General features: G+C 40.1%; 2 protein-coding genes across 2 annotated transcripts; one reads left to right on the top strand and one right to left on the bottom strand.

Annotated features, from left to right (window-relative positions):
- Positions 1-758: 758 nt before the first annotated feature.
- gar1 (GAR1 homolog, ribonucleoprotein) lies at positions 759-3,551 on the bottom strand. Its single transcript, XM_080035907.1, has 7 exons — positions 3,496-3,551; positions 2,937-3,139; positions 2,342-2,496; positions 2,181-2,240; positions 1,967-2,078; positions 1,341-1,508; positions 759-1,245 (listed from the first exon to the last, which is right to left on the bottom strand). The coding sequence occupies exons 2-7, from the start codon at positions 3,124-3,126 to the stop codon at positions 1,235-1,237; spliced, it is 696 nt and encodes a 231-aa protein (XP_079892033.1). The 5' UTR covers positions 3,127-3,139; positions 3,496-3,551; the 3' UTR covers positions 759-1,234.
- Positions 3,552-3,803: 252 nt separating this feature from the next.
- On the top strand, positions 3,804-7,912 carry LOC307256185 (alcohol dehydrogenase class-3-like). Its single transcript, XM_080035078.1, has 9 exons — positions 3,804-3,840; positions 3,963-4,064; positions 4,675-4,819; positions 5,032-5,119; positions 5,210-5,429; positions 5,977-6,237; positions 6,817-6,949; positions 7,453-7,591; positions 7,802-7,912. Exons 1-9 carry the CDS (start codon positions 3,823-3,825, stop codon positions 7,827-7,829), a joined length of 1,134 nt encoding a protein of 377 aa, XP_079891204.1. The 5' UTR covers positions 3,804-3,822; the 3' UTR covers positions 7,830-7,912.
- Positions 7,913-18,952: the final 11,040 nt, after the last annotated feature.

The following is an 18,952-nucleotide window of genomic DNA, read 5'->3' as shown; positions in this document are numbered from 1 at the left end:
GTAGTGAAGTCTTTCTTATAGGTCCGTGGGTTAAGTCCATATCGATTTCATTGTTCCGTATCAAATATTTAAAGCCGTTTTGCAAAATAGCATAATACAGTATGGTTTAAGTGCTTAAAGCAATGGGTAAAAAAAAAAAAAACATTGAAAGTGAAATCACATGCTTTCATTGTCTTGGGAATAGTAGTTTGACAAGCCAGCTGAGCTAATCTCTTTTATATAGTCTATGGAGCTAGTCTTTATTGTTTAATAAATACTAAATGTAGGATGGTGACAGTATTGAGTTGTAAGTCAAAGAAGCTTGATTTTGTAATATATAAAAAGTAATAGTGCATTGTTGTACAGAAAGCTCAATTACCCAGTTAAACTTTGTTAAAAGTATATCTATTTCAATTAATTTAAATTGTGAATCTACAAATACAAGTTTTCTTCAATCTACATACACGTGTTTAACTACAAGACATCTCCTAATGCAGCAGTCTTTTCTTAAAACTCAAATTTGACCCTTCGCCCTTTTAAGCAGATGAATAATTCATCTATCATTCCACACTGTAAAGGTTAACCCTCAAAGTTAAACATATTTTTGAGTGAACTGGGACTTCAGAATATTTTCTATATTGACTAAACCATCACTATACAATATTTTCTTTCCTATTCTTTCCTAATACACTTGGAAGAAAAGACAACCCGCTTTTCATAACACTGTACTAAAGTTGGCATTGTACTACTAGGACCGGTTAAAAATTAAGAAAACGGAACACAGTTACAAATAACCCTTTAATAATGGCTTTTAAACACACATTTTACAATATTCTGCCCAAGATTTTACAAAGTATGGGTGTTAAAATTGTTTAACAGGTAACGGCACACATTTCCCGATATCAGAGAAAATTAAAACTTGAAGGTTTGTGACCAATCTGCAGATGATTATGACATGCCTGTTCACAAAGGGACTCAAAAATCCTCCCTTGCTGGCATACAATGTCCTCCTAATTGATACATGAGATGTGCATATGAACCTTTAAATAAAAACAATCATGAAGATCCATCACGCATTCAAAAACGGTACAAAAATAAAACAAAAAAAGAGGAAATCCACCGAAGTTCTACAAGTAAAAGGCATTGTCCATGTTCTGTGTCCAGCAGGCCAGACAGACACTGGCATTGAACACAGCCTCTCTTTTGACTTGTGGAGACTGGGATGGGCCCGTCACACCAGACCATCATCGTTAGATCACCGTGAACCTACAAGTAAACAACAGAGCATTGGTACCTTCACAGAAGAAAGGATGACTGAAAAAAAAATGTTTCAACAGTGAAAAAAGTCAAATAAATCAAACCTCTGAATCCACGTCCGCCACCCCCTCTGCTTCCCCCGCGTCCCCCTCCGAATCCCCGGCCTCCTCCTCCTCCAAATCCTCCCCCTCCTCGACCGCCGCCGAACGATCCACCACGGCCTCCACGCCCGCCGCCAAAACCTCCTCCACCTCTACCACCCCGGAATCCACCTGGAACCAAACAAAATCATTCATTAGTATTAAAAAGTGCACATTGCAGTTTCAGGGGAAGGGTGTTTGTTTACATTCACAGAGCCTGCAGTTAGTTTAAAAAATATATTTACTCTTCATGTAACTCTTAGTATTGAATAATTCTAGCATCATATATCAAAACTAAATTAGTTTGAGGAACCTGGAACCAAACGTAAGACTAGAATATGTTTGTAAACCAAACTGTGGGCCCTGCTGCTGTAAACCAAGCTGTGGGCCCTACTTCTGACACACCAGAGTTACATAGTGCACCTTTAATAATACTAATTAGAATTGATCAAACTTGAACTACAGAAAAGGAACCACTATTGTTCTACAACTTTTCATTCCACATCAGCCATGATCATTGTAGAGTGCATACAAGTGTAAGGGACAGAAAATATGCTTATTTAAAATTAAATACAAGATGAATGCCTCACCTCCGCGTCCACCACCTCTTCCTCCTCTGCCTCCTCTTGGCGGACCCTTCTCTCCAGGCGGCCTGGGAAGGAATCTCTGCAGTGGTAGGAGCTTCATTGGATCTATATAAAACTAAAGAGACATTGCAAATTAAATATGGCGTAGTACACAGAGGCAGTGGTATGCTTTCAAGTATATGCAAATGCTTTACTTAAAAAAAATTAAAAAAAATACCTTCTGCATTTTCTTAAACGAAGAAGCCTTCATATTGTCGGAAAGTTTGACTGAAAAATACTGCAAGGGAAGGTTAAGGATCGAACATGACTATGGGTAGCAAACAGTTATAACAATAATATGATCTTAAGAGCATGAAATAGGGGCAACAGAAAGGATACGAATTCCCTGAGCTGGCCAAAAATCTCGTCCACTTTTCCGATCTGCTCCTTGTTTTCCAAGTAGACCGGGGCGTTGAAGTAGGGCACTTTGTTTTCCTCCGTTGTGCACTTACACACAATGTCATCTTCACACGGGTGCACAAACTCTCCCAGTCCTGTAGAACAGTGACAACGAGTCACAGACAGCAATTTAAAAAACGGCCACCGTGGTTTACTTTATTCAGCATCATGCACATTTGAGTCTGTCAGTCTGTAACAATGAAATATTCCTGTGTATATTCTCAACAAGATAGCACTTATACATGGAGAAAAAGTGTCCTGGACATGATTACAACTTGGGATTTGACATTACAAATATTTACAAGCCTGAAACTGGACTTGAACATTGGGCCCCACCACAAATGTGAATTGATACAGTGTGTGATGGCTCTACCTTCTGAGTGCCTATCTTCTCCACTCTGCCCCATTGAAAAACGCTAATGGAAGTTTTGTTACTTTCTAACACGAGCCTCGAACTTGTTCAGCAGCACGCTCAAGCAGAGTTGCATATCACCTTTATAGCATCACTGGTTTTGTTTAGGTTTGATGATCTTACCAACAACATATTCTGGAGGACCGTAGTCTTGTTGTCTGAAACCACCACGGCCGCCACCGAATCCTCCTCCACCTCGGCCGCCTCCGAATCCTCCGCCTCTGCCTCCTCGGCTGAACCCTCCACCACCACCTCGGTTAAATCCTCCTCCACCACCCCGGCCTCCTCGTCCACCTCCTCCTCTGAACGACATGTTGCTTCAAATTCTAAAAAGGGAGAAAAGCAGATAAAAGAGAGAGAGAGAGAGAGAGAGAGAGAGAGAGAGAGAAAGTCCAAGTCAACAAAACAGAAACGTGAGCACATTTGAATTCCCGAAGTGGTGAATACAGCGTGGACAAGCTGACGTTACAAAGCTAAGCTAAAACACCATGGGGGTGAATTCATTGCATTGCACGAGCTAGCAGAAGGTCTGGCTAACTTGATAAGTGCTCAATTTCGCCATTCAAAGTACACAATTCAACCGCACGTGCGAATGTTATTTGTCTGTTTATAAATAGAATCTGAACAGTGTAGCTGAAAGGCACGAAGAGCTTTCTAAACACGGTTTAGGCTATTTACTTACTTATTTTCTCAACTAGATGCAGCTATTTCCTCTGACTTCCATGCGATGACAACACGTGTGGCCGAAGACCGCCGTAAAGGCGTCCACAAGTACCGGAAAGTGTCGTAAATGTATTTAAAGGAACAGCGCAGGAAAGAGTCAGCTGGTTCTCTTGTCTACACAAATAGAAGAGACTCGGTCAGTCTGATTATCAAGACTCCACTGTTGTCATGATATCGTGCAAAATTAAGTTCAGTGTGACTTACGTGATGTGCTCATGTTTAAGTATTGTAATAATATAGTTTTTGTTGTTCAAATGCAGACAATTCAATAAGGCATAACTCGGAAATGTCAACAACGGGTCAGGTATGAATAAAAGCTATCGCTAGTATGAACTGAAGTAATTTTGCCACAAACTCGTCCATGGCTACAACCAGAATCCCATTCTGTAGGTCTACAACAACACACTGTATCTTTCTCTCTGACAGGTGATCAAATGCAAGGCAGCTGTTGCGTGGGAACCCGGGAAGCCTCTGTCCATTGAGGACATAGAAGTGTTCCCCCCTAAGGCCCATGAAGTCCGCATCAAGGTATGTGGCTCTGTGGTCTGTCTGTTTAATAATTATAATAATATGAATATGAATAAGGGAAAATTATTTCTAACTTGTTCAGTCAATGTGGGCCCTTTACAGTGTTAAATGTTTTCAAATAGTCCTATATCAGAGTGAAATAAACTAACAAGACCAAGGGTGCCATGTTAAAAATGAACCATGATAACACTTTTTTTTTTTAATCAAGTGGGCTTTACTTGAAGTTTTTATGATAGGCAGGCCAGCTGACAGGACATAATTTGAATACATTTGGCCATCCCAAAAAAAAAAATCCACATTCTGAAACTTTAATGTCACTTAAAGGCCTACTTCACCGGTGGGAATATGAAGGTATTGAATTCTGAGATCCTAGTATAAATGTGTAAAAAAGATTGAAATTGGTTCATCCTAACTGTGACATCACAGTAAGAGAAATGTAGGGTTAGACAGTGAGACCATAAAACACTCTTTCTGCCTTTTCTCATGCTAGGATGAACCAATTTAAATTTTTTTTGCACATTTATACTACATAGGATCTCAGAATTCAATACACCTTCATATTCCCACCGGTGAAGTAGGCCTTTAATCAGCAGTTTATCTATGTGTGCAGATTGGTGCCACGGGTGTGTGCCACACTGACTGGGAATACCTGTATGGCACAGGGATGAGGTCCAGACCATTCCCATTAGTTCTCGGCCATGAAGCAGCAGGGACGGTGGAAAGTGTTGGTTCACAAGTCACCAAATTCTCACCGGGTACAGTTCACAACTGTTTTGGTTTGGATTCATTTCACATACATGATTTGATCAATTACTATCACGGCAAGAAAAATACTGATTGGAAAGATGTGTAGGACTACTATTTATAATCCCAAAAGACCCACATCTGATAACTGGGTAGACTATTTTGTGTTGGCCTATAACTCCTCCAACTCAAGTAATGTGTCTGCTTTTTGTTGTATTCACAGGTGATAAAGTTATCCCTCTTTTTTTGCCACAGTGTGAGGAATGTGAACGGTGTAGGAGTCCTAAAACAAATCATTGCCGGAAGAACTGGTGATTGGGTTTCCATGATTACACAAGTTGTACACACAATCACCTTACACTGTTGCTTGTGCGATGTTTAACTATTCATCGTTTTTCTAGGGCAAATACACAAGTGGGTGTATTGGCCGATGGCACAAGCAGGATATCTTGCCAGGGCCAGCAGATATACCAGTTCCTTGGTGTCAGTTCTTTCTCCCAGTACACCGTGGTTCCCGATACCTCACTTGCAAAGATACAAAGTGATGCACCGCTTGACAAAGTGTGTCTACTAGGCTGTGGCGTCTCCACTGGTTACGGTGCTGCTCTCAATGCGGCCAAGGTACACTTCACATCATGACTTCAACATTCACCAACTCTGATGTGTACTAACACCTGTTGTGTGCAGCGGTCTGTCCTTAGAACAAGATGGTTGCAGATTTTAACAAATGTATCAACAGCTAAATATCTTAGTTGTAATTGTTGAAAGCTTCATCCAGTGTTTTAATAGAACAGGGAAGGTGTGTAGTTTTTTCATTTCTCCACTAGATGTCAGTATAACACGAGAGTCCTGCATTTCACCTCTTATGTTTTAACCATAGTTTTTGGAATATGAAAATTCAAATAAGAAAGTTTTGTGTTAAAGATAAATATGTGTAGAGCATCCTCCTAAACAAAGCAAGGAGGATCCTTTTTTTTATAACAGGCTTGAAACATCTACTAAAAGCAGACATGGCTTAAAAACATGTTGAATGTATATGAATGACAGGGGTCAATAGAAGAAAAACAATACGGTGTATAAGTCAAAATCTATCATATATAAGTTATCTTTGTATCTATTACACAGCTTGTTCTGGTCGACTGACTTCCAAAAAAAATGTTCTGTCCAGGTTGAGAAGGATTCCTCGTGTGCAGTGTTTGGGCTTGGAGCTGTGGGTCTGGCTGCGGTCATGGGCTGCCAGGCTGCTGGGGCCAGGAGCATCATAGGGGTGGACATCAACCCTGACAAGTTCCACAAGGCCAAAGTGTTTGGAGCCACTGTATGTGTCAACCCCAATGATCACACCAAGCCCATCCAGGAAGTTCTGATGCACATGACAGAAGGAGGGGTGGACTACGCCCTGGAATGTGTTGGAAGTACCACTGTCATGGTGGGTGTGTCGGTGTTGTTAAAGCCCCCTGCAAACCCAAATGCACAAACTCCTTCTAACTATGTATCTTGGGGAGTTAGCGGCATGGTAGAAAGCATTTAACGCTGTTAGGCATATTTATCAATCCAAATTAAAGATATTGTCATTTAAGTTTGATAAACCTTACAGAAATATGGTGAGGCGGGCTATGCTCTGGTTCTTATTAAAACAATAAGTATTTCAAACCAATCACGGCAGTGATCTATAAAAACAATGACTGCTGCCATGGAGCCTTTTTGATATAGCCACGCCACACAGTCCTGTCAAACGTTCTAGACAGTAAAAAAAACATTATTTTAAAATAAGTTTATATTTATGAACACGGGTACAGTATGAATCTAGTAGTAATGTAACCTGAGTAGTGCAGTATGTCCACACAGCTTGATCAGAAGTTCCACAGATACACTATTTGCACATCTTACAAATATGCAATTTGATTATTTTTTTTTGTAATTCCATTTCAATTGACATATTTGAATTTGTTTGTTGTATGAGTTAGGGAGTATGATTTAAGATAGCTGCTGCTTTGCATTTTCTTAGAGCGCTGCCCTTGAGTCTACGAGAGATGCCTGGGGCGTCTGTGTGGTTGCTGGGTGGACGGAGACAGAATCCATGAACGTCAGGGTTGAAAAGATCCTGATGGGACGCACTTTGAAGGGGACTTATTTTGGAGGTGAACCCGAAATACATCTACAAGAACTGTTTCAGTAGCGATAAATGGTAATCGGCAGGTTAGACGTTGCAAATTACAATAATGACAGTTAGAAGAAAGTAAAAATGCCTCTCATTTAAATAGCATATTTTTCTATAAATCAATTATATAAATAAGAGGAAAGCAGTTTAAGGTTTTGACTAGAATGCAATGCAGGTAAACATCATACCTTAGAATTTAAGGAAAAAGGCTTTGGTCATAATGTATCATTATAAAATGAAAGATGACACTTTGAAGTAATTTACAGTTTGAAGGAGTGGGTCCTACAACACACTATTTTAGTCACAAACTAACACACAATCTATCTACCTATAAGGGTATCCAAAAGAGAGAAATAGTTTTCAGGTAATCTGAGAAGTAGATTTTAGATGACATGGAAAATGATAGCAGTGCTTTTGTTAAGGGCTCATTAATGTCTGCTATGTTTGGTGTTGATGAAGACTTTGTTTAATTCCCCTCTTAAGGTTGGAAGAGTGTGCAGGATGTGCCTAAACTGGTGGACAAATATATGAACAATAAGATGAAGCTGGATGAATTCATCACCCACAACCTCCCACTGGATCAAATCAATGTGGCCTTTGACCTTTTGAGCAGTGGGGAAAGGTAAGGCATGGTTTACTTTTGGCTGCCACTTTTCCGTATTTGTTTATTTCAATGTGTGTTGGTTTGTCTACTTGTATTTCCCACATTAGAGGGGTCAAAATCTGTTCACATAGTGACATGCATAATACTTCATGCTCTCGTTTTATATTAAAAAGTGTTCCAACACACGACAGACAACACTCATTTCTTTCTTTTTCTTCTTTTTTTTAGCATCCGTACTGTAATCAGTCTATGGTAAGAGGAAGTGGCTACCTTTTCGAAGATGATGGATTGACTTCTAGTGCCATTGTTTTGATATTTTGCATATGACTCAAGCAGTGCATTTGTGATAATTAGATGTTCTTCTTTTTAAAAAGGGTTGACAATTGAAATATTACCCCTTCCTTGACTTTATAAAAAGGGATCTCCTGGGCCACTAGATGGCAGTCCTGTGTCATGTAGAAATCATGTGTGTTTGCAAATACCATCTAACTTTAAAAAGACATTGCTTTTTCTATCTGCAATAGATTCTGTATTTTTATTCAGACAAAATTTAAAAGAACAAATAAAATAAAATAAAAGTTGTTTTCTCTTGTTTTTTACAGATTTGACCAAAAATAGGAGACACACCACATAATGTTCAGTACTCCTGTGTAAAAGAATACAGACTAATTCACAGATATATGCAGCATCTGCCGTGACATCTAGACAAATTCTCTCTACATCTGTCACACTTGGCAGCAGCTAGAGTGATTCTTGTCCTGATATCAATGCAGAGTGATATATTTGGAATTGAATACCCTTGTATAGAAGATGGGGCAAAAGACACAGGAACCAAATGGCCGAATCTGTCATCAGGAGAAGTATCTGCTTCATGTGGTCAGGCTTACCAAATTTCGTCCTTGGTAATGTTATATATTGATTTAAAAAAGGGGGAGCCGACGAGACGGGGGCTAAGATGACAGTCGTGGGCTGTCAGGACGGAAGACAAAAGGTTGTTTGGGGAATGCCTCTCGGGGAAAGAACTGAAATAGCTGTCGAAGGAATTTGTTTTACTGAAGTTCCATTCAGATCAAATGAATACCCTTGGCAGCTTCCCCTGCTTTTCCATCTTGATCTAAAATGGAAAATAAATTGGTTTTCTTCCTCTTATGTTGGTCTCTCCTCTCCCTGTGTGTGCTATCAATTGCAAATGATTCCCCTCCAAAGAATCTCAAACTAAAGAAAGTCTTCAAGAAATAAAAATCTGTATAATGCAAGGGAATGGAGCAGTATAGAGGGAGATAAGAGAGGGAGATCAGAAGAAAGCAGAAGACAAGTTTTGACAGGTGCTTATGTGACTGCACACCCTCATCTAGAAATGTTGGACATGTTCACAGATTTATAAGGCATTTTTTTGGGGGGGACATGTGTCTTGAGTGTCTGCCTCATCTATGGGAAAACTATCCAATGTGTCAACCATAAGTCTCCTACATTTTCTTTTTCTCTTTCTCTTTGCGTTTGAACCCTGCAACCTCTCCAATTGTCACAACATTGTGCAACCGATACGGCGAGGACGTGCTATCGGAATCACAACCCAAGCGTTGTACACATTTTTTAAAAAGTATTAATCGTCCCATCTTGTCATGTTCCACATACGTCTCTGTCTGTGCACCCCTAGGCATGATGAAGTTGCATGGAGCAGAATAGCGATAACATTTGCAAAATACTCTTTTCAAACCTAGAGTCTTCATGAAGATAATTGACAAACAACAGAAATGCCAGATGAGGTAAATGCCATCACACAAATAAAGGCATGCCTGGAAATAAAATGGCTGCATTGCCTTTCACAATATTTAGATTGGGATCAAGAGATTTCCTCTTATTTATTAAGCTTCAGTCCCACGTGAGAGACAGATGATGGCACATTAGATATGATGAGAGAGATAAAAATAGTAAGTGGGGAGACGCCCCATTTGAACAAAGACATTGCTTTTACTGTTAAAACATAAAATAAAACACCGATTTCCATTTGTAATTGGTGTCGCTCTGATTTAACTGGTACGCCATGTCATTGCAAATACACTTCATACTATCTGGTATGATGTGTATTGCTTAGTTATGGTTTTATGTATTTTATTTGTTTTCACATTCTGGTAGTTTCTCTTAGTGAAAACAACTGTGATGTGCGAACAATTCATAGCAACATCAAAAGATACTGGTTCATTTACTTGAAAGGAATATGTAGGCTGAATTTCACATCTGTTTGTGGCCCAAGATCACAATGTTTCCGTCCGGACAAGACATAATAAAGTATGACATTTTGTGTGAATAGTTGTCATTCTACAAGTCACACTAGGAAAAGTATTGATATCAATAATGGAAGTTTTGATGGCTAAATTCAATTTATGGTTGCTGTCATTGCTAACAGGGACTATAGAATTAGTAAACCCTGTACTTTTTCTAATATGACCAATCAAAAAGGCATGTTAGATAAGATATAAGATATTGACATTTTAATTTGATAAAACTTGTATTACTCTTCCCAAATTCAATTACAGAGCCTATATTCCGTAAACGTGTAAAACATATGTTGTTGCAACACACTTTTCCCCACCTGCAGGTCTAAATATCTGCCATCATAAATTCACATGTATCGGTTAAAAAGAAAATATGTATATACATCTTTGAGAATTGAGCTAAAAGGGAAAGCAAAAGAGCCTGAAAGAGAGTCAGTTCAACAGAGAGATAGAGCGATGGATATACTGTATAGACCCAACAGCTATGGAAGAACAGTCCACTTAAGTCACTAAAGACTGTCAATGTGAGGCCCCTGTTTTATCAGCAAATCCCTGCCATTAAATGGCTAATGCCAGGCATTGCCTGTGACATCCCCGGTCTTTTCCCTGACATGGTTAGCTTTAGCTTCTGTGTCAGTGGAATACACCCCAGCTTCACAAGAGGACAGCTCAATACAGTACTTAGTGTTTCGGATGGGCAACTCGTTTTCAGCTGCCACTGTTCCAGCACAAATCTGACAAAGTAGGGTGTTATTATCAAGGGAAGGCCCATTGCCAACATAATAACATGTTTGATAAATAGAAAAAAGATGCCATGTTCTATATTGTAAAAGGAAATGTAATGGGTTATAAGCACTCAAAACCTTTGAATTGAAGTTATGTTGACAGGAAGTCAGTGGTCTGCAAAATCAGGCGCACAGTTTCAACATACATGACAGACTTTTTCAAAATGTCAAATACAAATGTTAGCACTCTCCTTCCATACACTATACTAATCTTTGGTCCCACACATCAGAGGCCTTGCTCTATTCCAGAACCCCTGACCCTGAAAATGACTGCATATTTATATTCTCATTCCGCCATGCATTACCATGTGTTTTGTATTTTGTAATCCGTCAGTTATCTTGTGTCAATGTTTTATAGTTATGTTGCAACCAAAATAGACAACAAAGAGCAGGATTAGACGGACCACACATTGCTATTACCAAAGACACACACATATACATACACACACACACACACACACACACACACACACACACACACACACACATAAAGGGGCTGTATGCGTGACAGCTCTAAGCTTTTGTTGTGTTTTGTCTGACAGCAGCAGCAAAGTAGTAATTGAGAGATTAGCTCAAAGGTGCTATCATGGCACTCCTTTGTTTGGTCTCCCCCTTATTGGTCACACAGAACACCACAAGCAATGTGTGGGAAGGAGTCATGTACACTGAGATAGTTAGTGTGGTTTGCCCTGGTTGTGTCAGAAATGATCCAGTCCAAAAATGGAATCTATCGAAAAAGACAATTTTACAATAGAAAATTTACACTACAGTAAAGGTCAATTCCATGCCTGAAAATAGTACCCTACAAAAAGGTACAATAACTATCTTGGAACATTTGACCTTGTGGGCTTGACGAAAACTCATCCAGGACAGAATTGGACCCAGCCCTATCGCCCCTCTCTGCCACAGTGCTGTATATCTACTGTATGTGCCAACACTGAGTCAACAGAGTATGGGGCTGGAGGCAGGGGGAGATATTTCTCTCTCAGATCGTGTGTGTTTACCCCCTAATCCCCGAGAAGAAGTTCACAAGCGTGAGGAAAGTACTGGGAGATTTAGCTAGCTCCCAAACCTGCTCAGTTTACCGCTCCCCTGTTCGCCACAGCCACACAGGGCTCTGGTAATTTCTGGAAACATTTGGGAATTGTGTGTGTGTGTGTGTGTGTGTGTGTGGTTGTAATAATATCGGTGTGAAATTGCAGGTTGTGTTTCTGAATCAAACAATTTACAATTGTCTATACTCCGAAAGAAGTGCATGTGCAGTTGTGCTGTTGTGTTTTCCATTATATTAAGGTCCATAGCAACATAGTTTCAAACAAACAAAGTAGCATTGCAGATTGTGAATTTATTATAAAGTTTAGGTGCCAATGACAGATAATGCACTACGAAACTAGCTTTTACCACTTGCCTGGGTGTGCACCCTGGTGAGCTTAACGTGCCATATGTATATAACTTGTTACCAGAGCCGGCCCAAGCCTTCATGGGGCCCTAAGCGAAATATGATTAGGGGGCCCCTCTCCAATGTTAGCGCTGCCGAAACTATAGACTTTTGTTAAATGTCATTCACACACCCGGTGTTTTCCGCTAGTGACTCAAATGTCCAGTTTAGTGAAAATATTAGACAGCCGAGATCCAGACCCTCCTAAGGGGGCCGGGGGTATGCCCCCCCCCCCCCCCCCCCCCGGGGGTATGCCCCCCCCCCCCCGGGATATTTTTTTTACCTTTTTAAAGTGAAATCCATGAATCTGGTGCACTTTGAGAGGAAAATTAAGAGGCTAGATCTGAGGAATTTTGTGTGAACTAATAACACTGGGTCAGATGAATTAGAAGCTATTGAAGAAAGACACATGGATTTTCCATAAAAATATTAATATAGAATAAAATATTATGGAGGGTCCTCTGGGTTGGGCTAGGAGCTCTTTTTCTTTTACGGGACATATTTCTCTGTAATATAATGAATGCATTTAAATGCAGTGAGAGGAACGAAGTAGAAGAACTCTGTTGTCCAGCTATCTTTTTTTCATAGACAAGGCTGAAATAGGCTATAGACTATAGGCCTACACAGTAGACTATTGGGCCGGCTCTGCTTGTTACCAATCCATTTCATGCTTTATAAGTGATAAATCGTTTTTTGTGTGTTCTTGAAGACAAAAAAGTGGAGTATATTGTTGCATTTATATAACAGCTACATTATGGATCAATCAAACAACTCAAAAGCTTTTATTCTAAGTGCGGAACGCTAATTACCACTGCTATTAATACTACAACTAATAATAATCAAGACAAACAGGGTCCACTGCCATAGTGTTGTCATGTGCCATTTGATGCCATGACAACATATAAAGCAATATGTGTTTGCATGATTGCAGCTGTTTAAGTGTGTTTGGTATAGAAACCTATTTTGTTGCTCTTCTCATTTTCACATTGCTTTGGATGAGAGGGACACATCAATAGCTACAATGCAAACGTAATGTAAAACCGTTACTTTTAACCTTGCACCACTGAGAGAAATGATTTTGCACGTGTTGTGCTTGGCCCTTAGAATAACTCAGATGACTCTGGAGTGGATACAGTATGTCTTGCTTGACGTATCTTCCAGCGTTGCTTCAAATGAGCCTCAAGGTTGTGGTACAGGGCAAGAAAAAAATCAAAATGAGTGTGTGGTGAGTCATAGTTACCTTGTTATACCGCCACAGTAAAGCACATCATTCTGTTTTCCTCCCGACGACTCACTGTTGTCCAAATATGAGCCTCCCAAATCACTGTTCCTTGGCACTCTGCCAGGCCACAAAAGGATTGGGACAATCCCAAAAAATACACTGCAAACTGAACACAGTTAAAACACTTTTTCTTCAGCCTGGTAATTGGGGTGAACGAAAAAAGAAACCTGAAATGATCCATTAAAGGGACCAGGATGGGCCCATGTGTAGTTCTCAAGCATTCAACCGTTTTCAATTATACATTGGCAGGCAGGATTGAAGCGAGTAATGATGAATACACAATGTATTTTTATAGCTGGAACTCTTAAGGAAATATTCTGGATGATAAAGAACGATTCAACTATCCTAACTATCTTCTCCACGTTGGTGTTACCTTTCATAAGAGTTTACACAGCAGGCACCGGGCAGTAAGGGGCACTGCGTAACTCACTGTGTCAGAGAAGTGAAAAGTGTCAAAGGTATACTGACATGATTAGATCAACACATTTTATTCTCAGAAAAGTTGGATCTCTGGAACACTGTTTGAAGTTAGAAAGCTACCTGAAAAGCTCCGGTTTCACTGTTGTTGTTTACAGCTGCAGGGCCCATAGTTTTGATAACAAACATATTTATAGTTTTTACATTTGGTTCAAGCTGCCTCAAAATAATTATTTTTTGAATTACTATAATATAATTATTCTATACTAATTATTACATGTTGCGTAATGTTGTTGTGTAAACTACCTGCAGGCTCTGCAAATGTAAACAAATCCGCCTACTCTGAAACTGCACCTTTACCTCATACAATACACAATGTGTATATGTACAATAGTATATCAAATGCTTCATATTGTATTGTGTGCCAAGCCAAATACTGGTTTAATGTGACCCCCTGTCACTAATCTTGATTTGTTCAAGCAGAGCAGCATAGATCCTGAATGCCTTTGGGAAGTTAGTTTTGTAAGAAGGTTCACATTGTACGATATCAACTTTGCCGCCTAGCAAAACACACAGATTTAAAGGTTAGCAGCGGATTTAGCATCAAATATGTAATCCTAAACCAGGGAGGTTTGGAATGATACAATATTCCCACAACCTCACACTGAGAAAGCCAACAGTTCACTGCCTCTACCTCCGCTGCGTCGCTTTACCAAAAAGTCTCTCTGTCGGAACCCGATTCAACCAACGCTGGAGTCTGTGTGCTTGGTGTTTGCCTATACTTCCCAAATCCCTGAGAGCAAACAGGAGCATGGGCAGATTAGTTTAATATCATCCTTGGCTCTAAATACACACAAATAAAATGTCATCCGTGTCCCAGGGTATAGTCAAAATAAGAAAGTCAAACCAGGGCGGCCTTGCTATAGTGCAAAGGGCATCGCTTCAATCCAAAAATAATTACATATTGACGTGTGAAGTTGTGCTAACTATCTGTCTGTCTGTCTGTCTATCCAGTTTTTCTTTCTTCCTTTTAAGTGTATACCCTCTCTGCTGCTGAGATGTGTTCTTTCACGTGGAGCCCTTATGAGATTAAAAGGGAAAGAAGAAAAGTCAAAATAAATTTTAATCAATAATCTGGCTACTTCTTTGTGAATGGCGTGCAAGTCTTGAAGAATGACCGCGAATGAGAGCTAAAGCTAATAAGCAGGCCATCGCTAATCTCTTAAACAAACCTCCTCCCTCCCTATGTGGGCCTTTCTTTCTTGCTTTATAAATAATGTATATTTTGCCAGCAAGCCCCCTCCTTCCCCTTCACCCACACCAACACCAACAAACACACACACACGCACTCACACACACACACACACACACACACACACACACACACACACACACACACACACACACACACACACACACACACACACACACACTCAACACTCCATTTCAATGTCTCTTTTGACTTCTGAGTTGTCGGCAGAGTTCAATCTAGTTCCTCCCCCAACCTTATTGGTTTACTTTAATTAGTGATATTGAAAGCAGGGGGCAAATGAGGAAGGGTGGGGCGGGTGTGTGGTGGGTATTGGGGTGGCGTAAATACTGAAAACAAACAACAGAGCTGAATAGGAGGATGGCGGGCGGGCGGGTGCAGTCCCGATGCCACTGCGCAGACGGAAGGGGACACATGGTGTAAGCAAACAGTGGTAATTGCATTAGATTCCCCTGGCACATGGGTAATCCAGCCTTTCCCTGTCCCACAACGCAACAGGAGACATCTCCCAGCCTCTCTCCCTCTCTTTGTCGCTTCTCTCCCCCATCACAGATTATTAATGCAAAACCTTAAGTGTCATTGATCATTGAGCATGCATGACAGAGGACTAATTATCATTTTGGAGCCAGAGAGGTATGGAGCGTCAGTGAGTGTGTGCTCACAGCTTCACGCGCTTGTGTGGGAGAAATGCAGCACCGTGTGTGTATTTGAATGCATGCCTAACCGTGTGTGTGTGGCTGTGTGAGCGTGCGTGCATCCCATTAAACAGTTGTCCTGTTTGATATTTCATTCCTCAGCCCACATGTCTTGAGAGTATGAGCAAACACATTTGCTTGAATGGGATGTTCCCTGAGCAAATTATGGAAATCTGGCCTAGATATGAATATCAGTGACAGTCGATGATAATTGGGATGTGATGTTTTAGCTCCTTATTGAGATGTCCAGCGTACACACTCTGTATAAAGTTACATTCATGGCCTTATATACATATATATATATATATATATATATATATATATATATATATATATATACACAATAATAATTGTATATACAATATATATTGTAAACACAACCAAATCAACCACTAGGTGGTGTTGTAATATCCACAATGACCAAGATCCGCACATCCACATTATACATACTCTACTCTAAGTTTACACTATATCAAATCTTTTTAAAACACTTGTTTGCTACAGCAAACATGCATCACTTTATAAAAGTGCAACCCAGAAGAGAACAGGATGCCATGTTTACTTGAATTTAGCTTGTTAATCAATACTATACTTTGTCTGTTATTCAAATGCTTATGTGGGCTGTATTTTGACAGACGTCTAGCTTTCCATTGATATTTCTGACATATTATTCTTGTATTTTTCACCATTGAATTACTGCTCTTCACCAGATAAGTATGAGTAGCAAAACAAACTAAAATACAGAGCAAAGTGTGCAGGCGTCACAGCAATGATTACCCACTTGATAACACGAGCGGTGCCAGAGAGGCCGACGCAGGTCACCCACACAGACATTAACGAAAGGGACGGTTTGAGGAAAAGTCTCAGCTCTCCGATGGTATTTAGCGGATATGTGAGGCTTTGAGAGAAAGCCGCAGTGCCAGAGGGTTTAAGTTTGTGTGGCCCCAGGGCCGCTGCAACAGAAAATAAACAATGCTTCCCAGTGATTAGGACTTTATTAAGGCACACAAAGTCCCCGGCCTAAGATAGGGTTTATGTCTGAGGAGCAGGCCCACAACAATGCCATTTTGACTTCTTTGATCCCCCTCACTGGTCAAAAAATTATGATATTCTTCCCCAAAAAAATTAATAATAATCAGAAGGTTGTTTCAGTGACTGTCTTCTGCTGCCAGCAGTAAGCCTATTAAAAAAAACTAAAAAACCTGTGACACAATAAAAGATGACTTCATCATGTAAAGCCAACTGATTACGTTTGTGTTATTATCTCCACAGTGTACACAATTAGCGTCTATTGACTGCCCCTATAATCACTACCATTTGGATTAAGCACTACTACCCACACACAATGCCTGATCTCTAATGACTGACAAACAAACAAGCAAGAGAAGACAGGGAGGAGAGCACCGGGGGAACACCCACCAAGGTGCTTTTAAAAAGTTAATATCCCTAAGCCCATGGACACCCTGACAAAGTCTGTCATGTCGAACCTAGCTCCTCACCTGTTTAGAAGCATCCACATAGCCCAGGGTAATCCCTCGTCCCTGGGGGCACTGGAGGCAGATTTACCCACCCCAGAGCTGTGTGTCCTGCCCTAACAAGTTAGCCTGACTGCAGAGGCCCAGTCGGAACACCCACAGACCAGCCACTTTCTCTTCATTTTAGGGCATTTAGCTTATAGCCACAGTGACTTTACAACTTCTCAGAAGTTTGGAGACACTTCAATGGCAGCAGCATATTACAGGCAATACGAAGGAATGTTTCTAAATACTAATGATTGTAAGGGGGGAAAAAACCAACAGATCGTGGGCAAGTGGAATTTCTATTCCACTATTGCCAATTCCACAGTTTGAAAATGCTAAGTTACAAGTCCTGCATGTACAATTATTATTAAGTAAAACTACTGAAGTATACTGGCAACAAAATGCACTTTGAGTATCAACAGTGCAAATACATTCTGCAGAATAACAAAAGGCAGTGCTCTATTATCACATTTTTGGATCATTATTACTGATCTAATTTTGTATTTGCTCAAGGTAGTTTGAGGTATTTGTTTAGGTAGTTTAATCTATATAGTGCATCATATGTTTTGAGTGTTAAATCTTAAAATGTATCCTGGAACTGTAGCTGAGAATTACGTGTAGTGGAGAAACAAGTACAATATTTCAATTTAGAAAAAGATGTAATGAGCATTCATTTTAATGTACTATACTTCTCAACTATACTGGTACTGGAGTACTAGCATTACTTCAGAGTACTTCATTTGGACATCAACATGTTTTATTTTAAATCCCTTAAATCCCCTCTCATTCTGCTAAGAGTACAACAACTTCTTCACTTAAAAACAATCATTTCCCATGAGCCTGCCTCGCGGAGGCCTTTGTGCCAAGATATTTTCTCTCATCCACAATATTCCTTTGAGTCTCAATTAACAGTAAGCGGCTGCCCTCCAATCGTAGTTCGAACTCTGACAGCTCTCCTCATCCAAATGAAAATAAGTAAGTTTCATTTGGGCGCCAAAACATATAAGCTTAATTAAAACACCCTTAGGCTACTGCCAAAACTTCAAATGGTCTGACATACAGATCCGGTCGGGAAACAGTAACAAATCTGGTATTTTCATGAAAGGCCTTATTTGTATATCATTTTTAAAATAAATAAACGTTACATCACTTTCACCCCGATCTGTGTGTATCCCTCTGCTGTCCAGTTGACCCACAGAAACATTTTAGAGCAGCTCTTTTACCAATGATTTACTTCACTTCTCAAAATAGGTTCATATAGGCTACCAAGCTCAGGAAAGCTGTCTTGACTAAATTATGACCACAAGTGAATTATGTATGTGGGGGAAAATAATATGACAGAGCAGAGAAAGAGATGGGGAGCCAATTGATTTTTATTGCCTCTGAGTGTTCATCCGTCCTTCCTTCCTGATCATTAAGAATGCAGGTTTGACGGCTGCACAGAGGGATCAGCACTCTAAGCGCTAATTGGGCTGTTTCAGGGAGAGCTTGAACTGGAAAATGTTGCCTAACGCTCAGTCGCAGCATTGCTCTTTGAAACACTGGTTGACGCTTGCGAGACATTCAGAGATCCGCCCTGATCTGGTTTATATTATGTTGCCTTGGTTAGAAATCCACAGTTTTCGGTACCTGATAAAAGCATCAAAATGTGTTAAAAATGCAACAACGGGAATATCGAGGAAATAATCGGTTCTGG

This window comes from Ammodytes marinus (assembly GCF_949987685.1).
Source record: "Ammodytes marinus genome assembly, chromosome: 10".
In the NCBI taxonomy this organism is placed as follows: Eukaryota; Metazoa; Chordata; class Actinopteri; order Uranoscopiformes; family Ammodytidae; genus Ammodytes; species Ammodytes marinus.
The sequence above is the reverse complement of the archived record's forward strand: the minus strand, read 5'-3'. Positions and strand labels throughout refer to the sequence as shown.

Coding starts and splice junctions, on each gene's coding strand:
- LOC307256185 (XM_080035078.1), top strand. Junction 4,065..4,674: donor CCCATGAAGTCCGCATCAAG/GTATGTGGCTCT, acceptor CTATGTGTGCAG/ATTGGTGCCACGGGTGTGTG. Junction 7,592..7,801: donor CTTTTGAGCAGTGGGGAAAG/GTAAGGCATGGT, acceptor TCTTTTTTTTAG/CATCCGTACTGTAATCAGTC.
- gar1 (XM_080035907.1), bottom strand. CDS start 3,126: ATGTCGTTCAGAGGAGGAGGTGGACGAGGAGGCCGGGGTGGTGGAGGA. Junction 2,079..2,180: donor CGTTTAAGAAAATGCAGAAG/GTATTTTTTTTA, acceptor ATGTCTCTTTAG/TTTTATATAGATCCAATGAA. Junction 1,509..1,966: donor AAGAGGTGGTGGACGCGGAG/GTGAGGCATTCA, acceptor GTTTGGTTCCAG/GTGGATTCCGGGGTGGTAGA.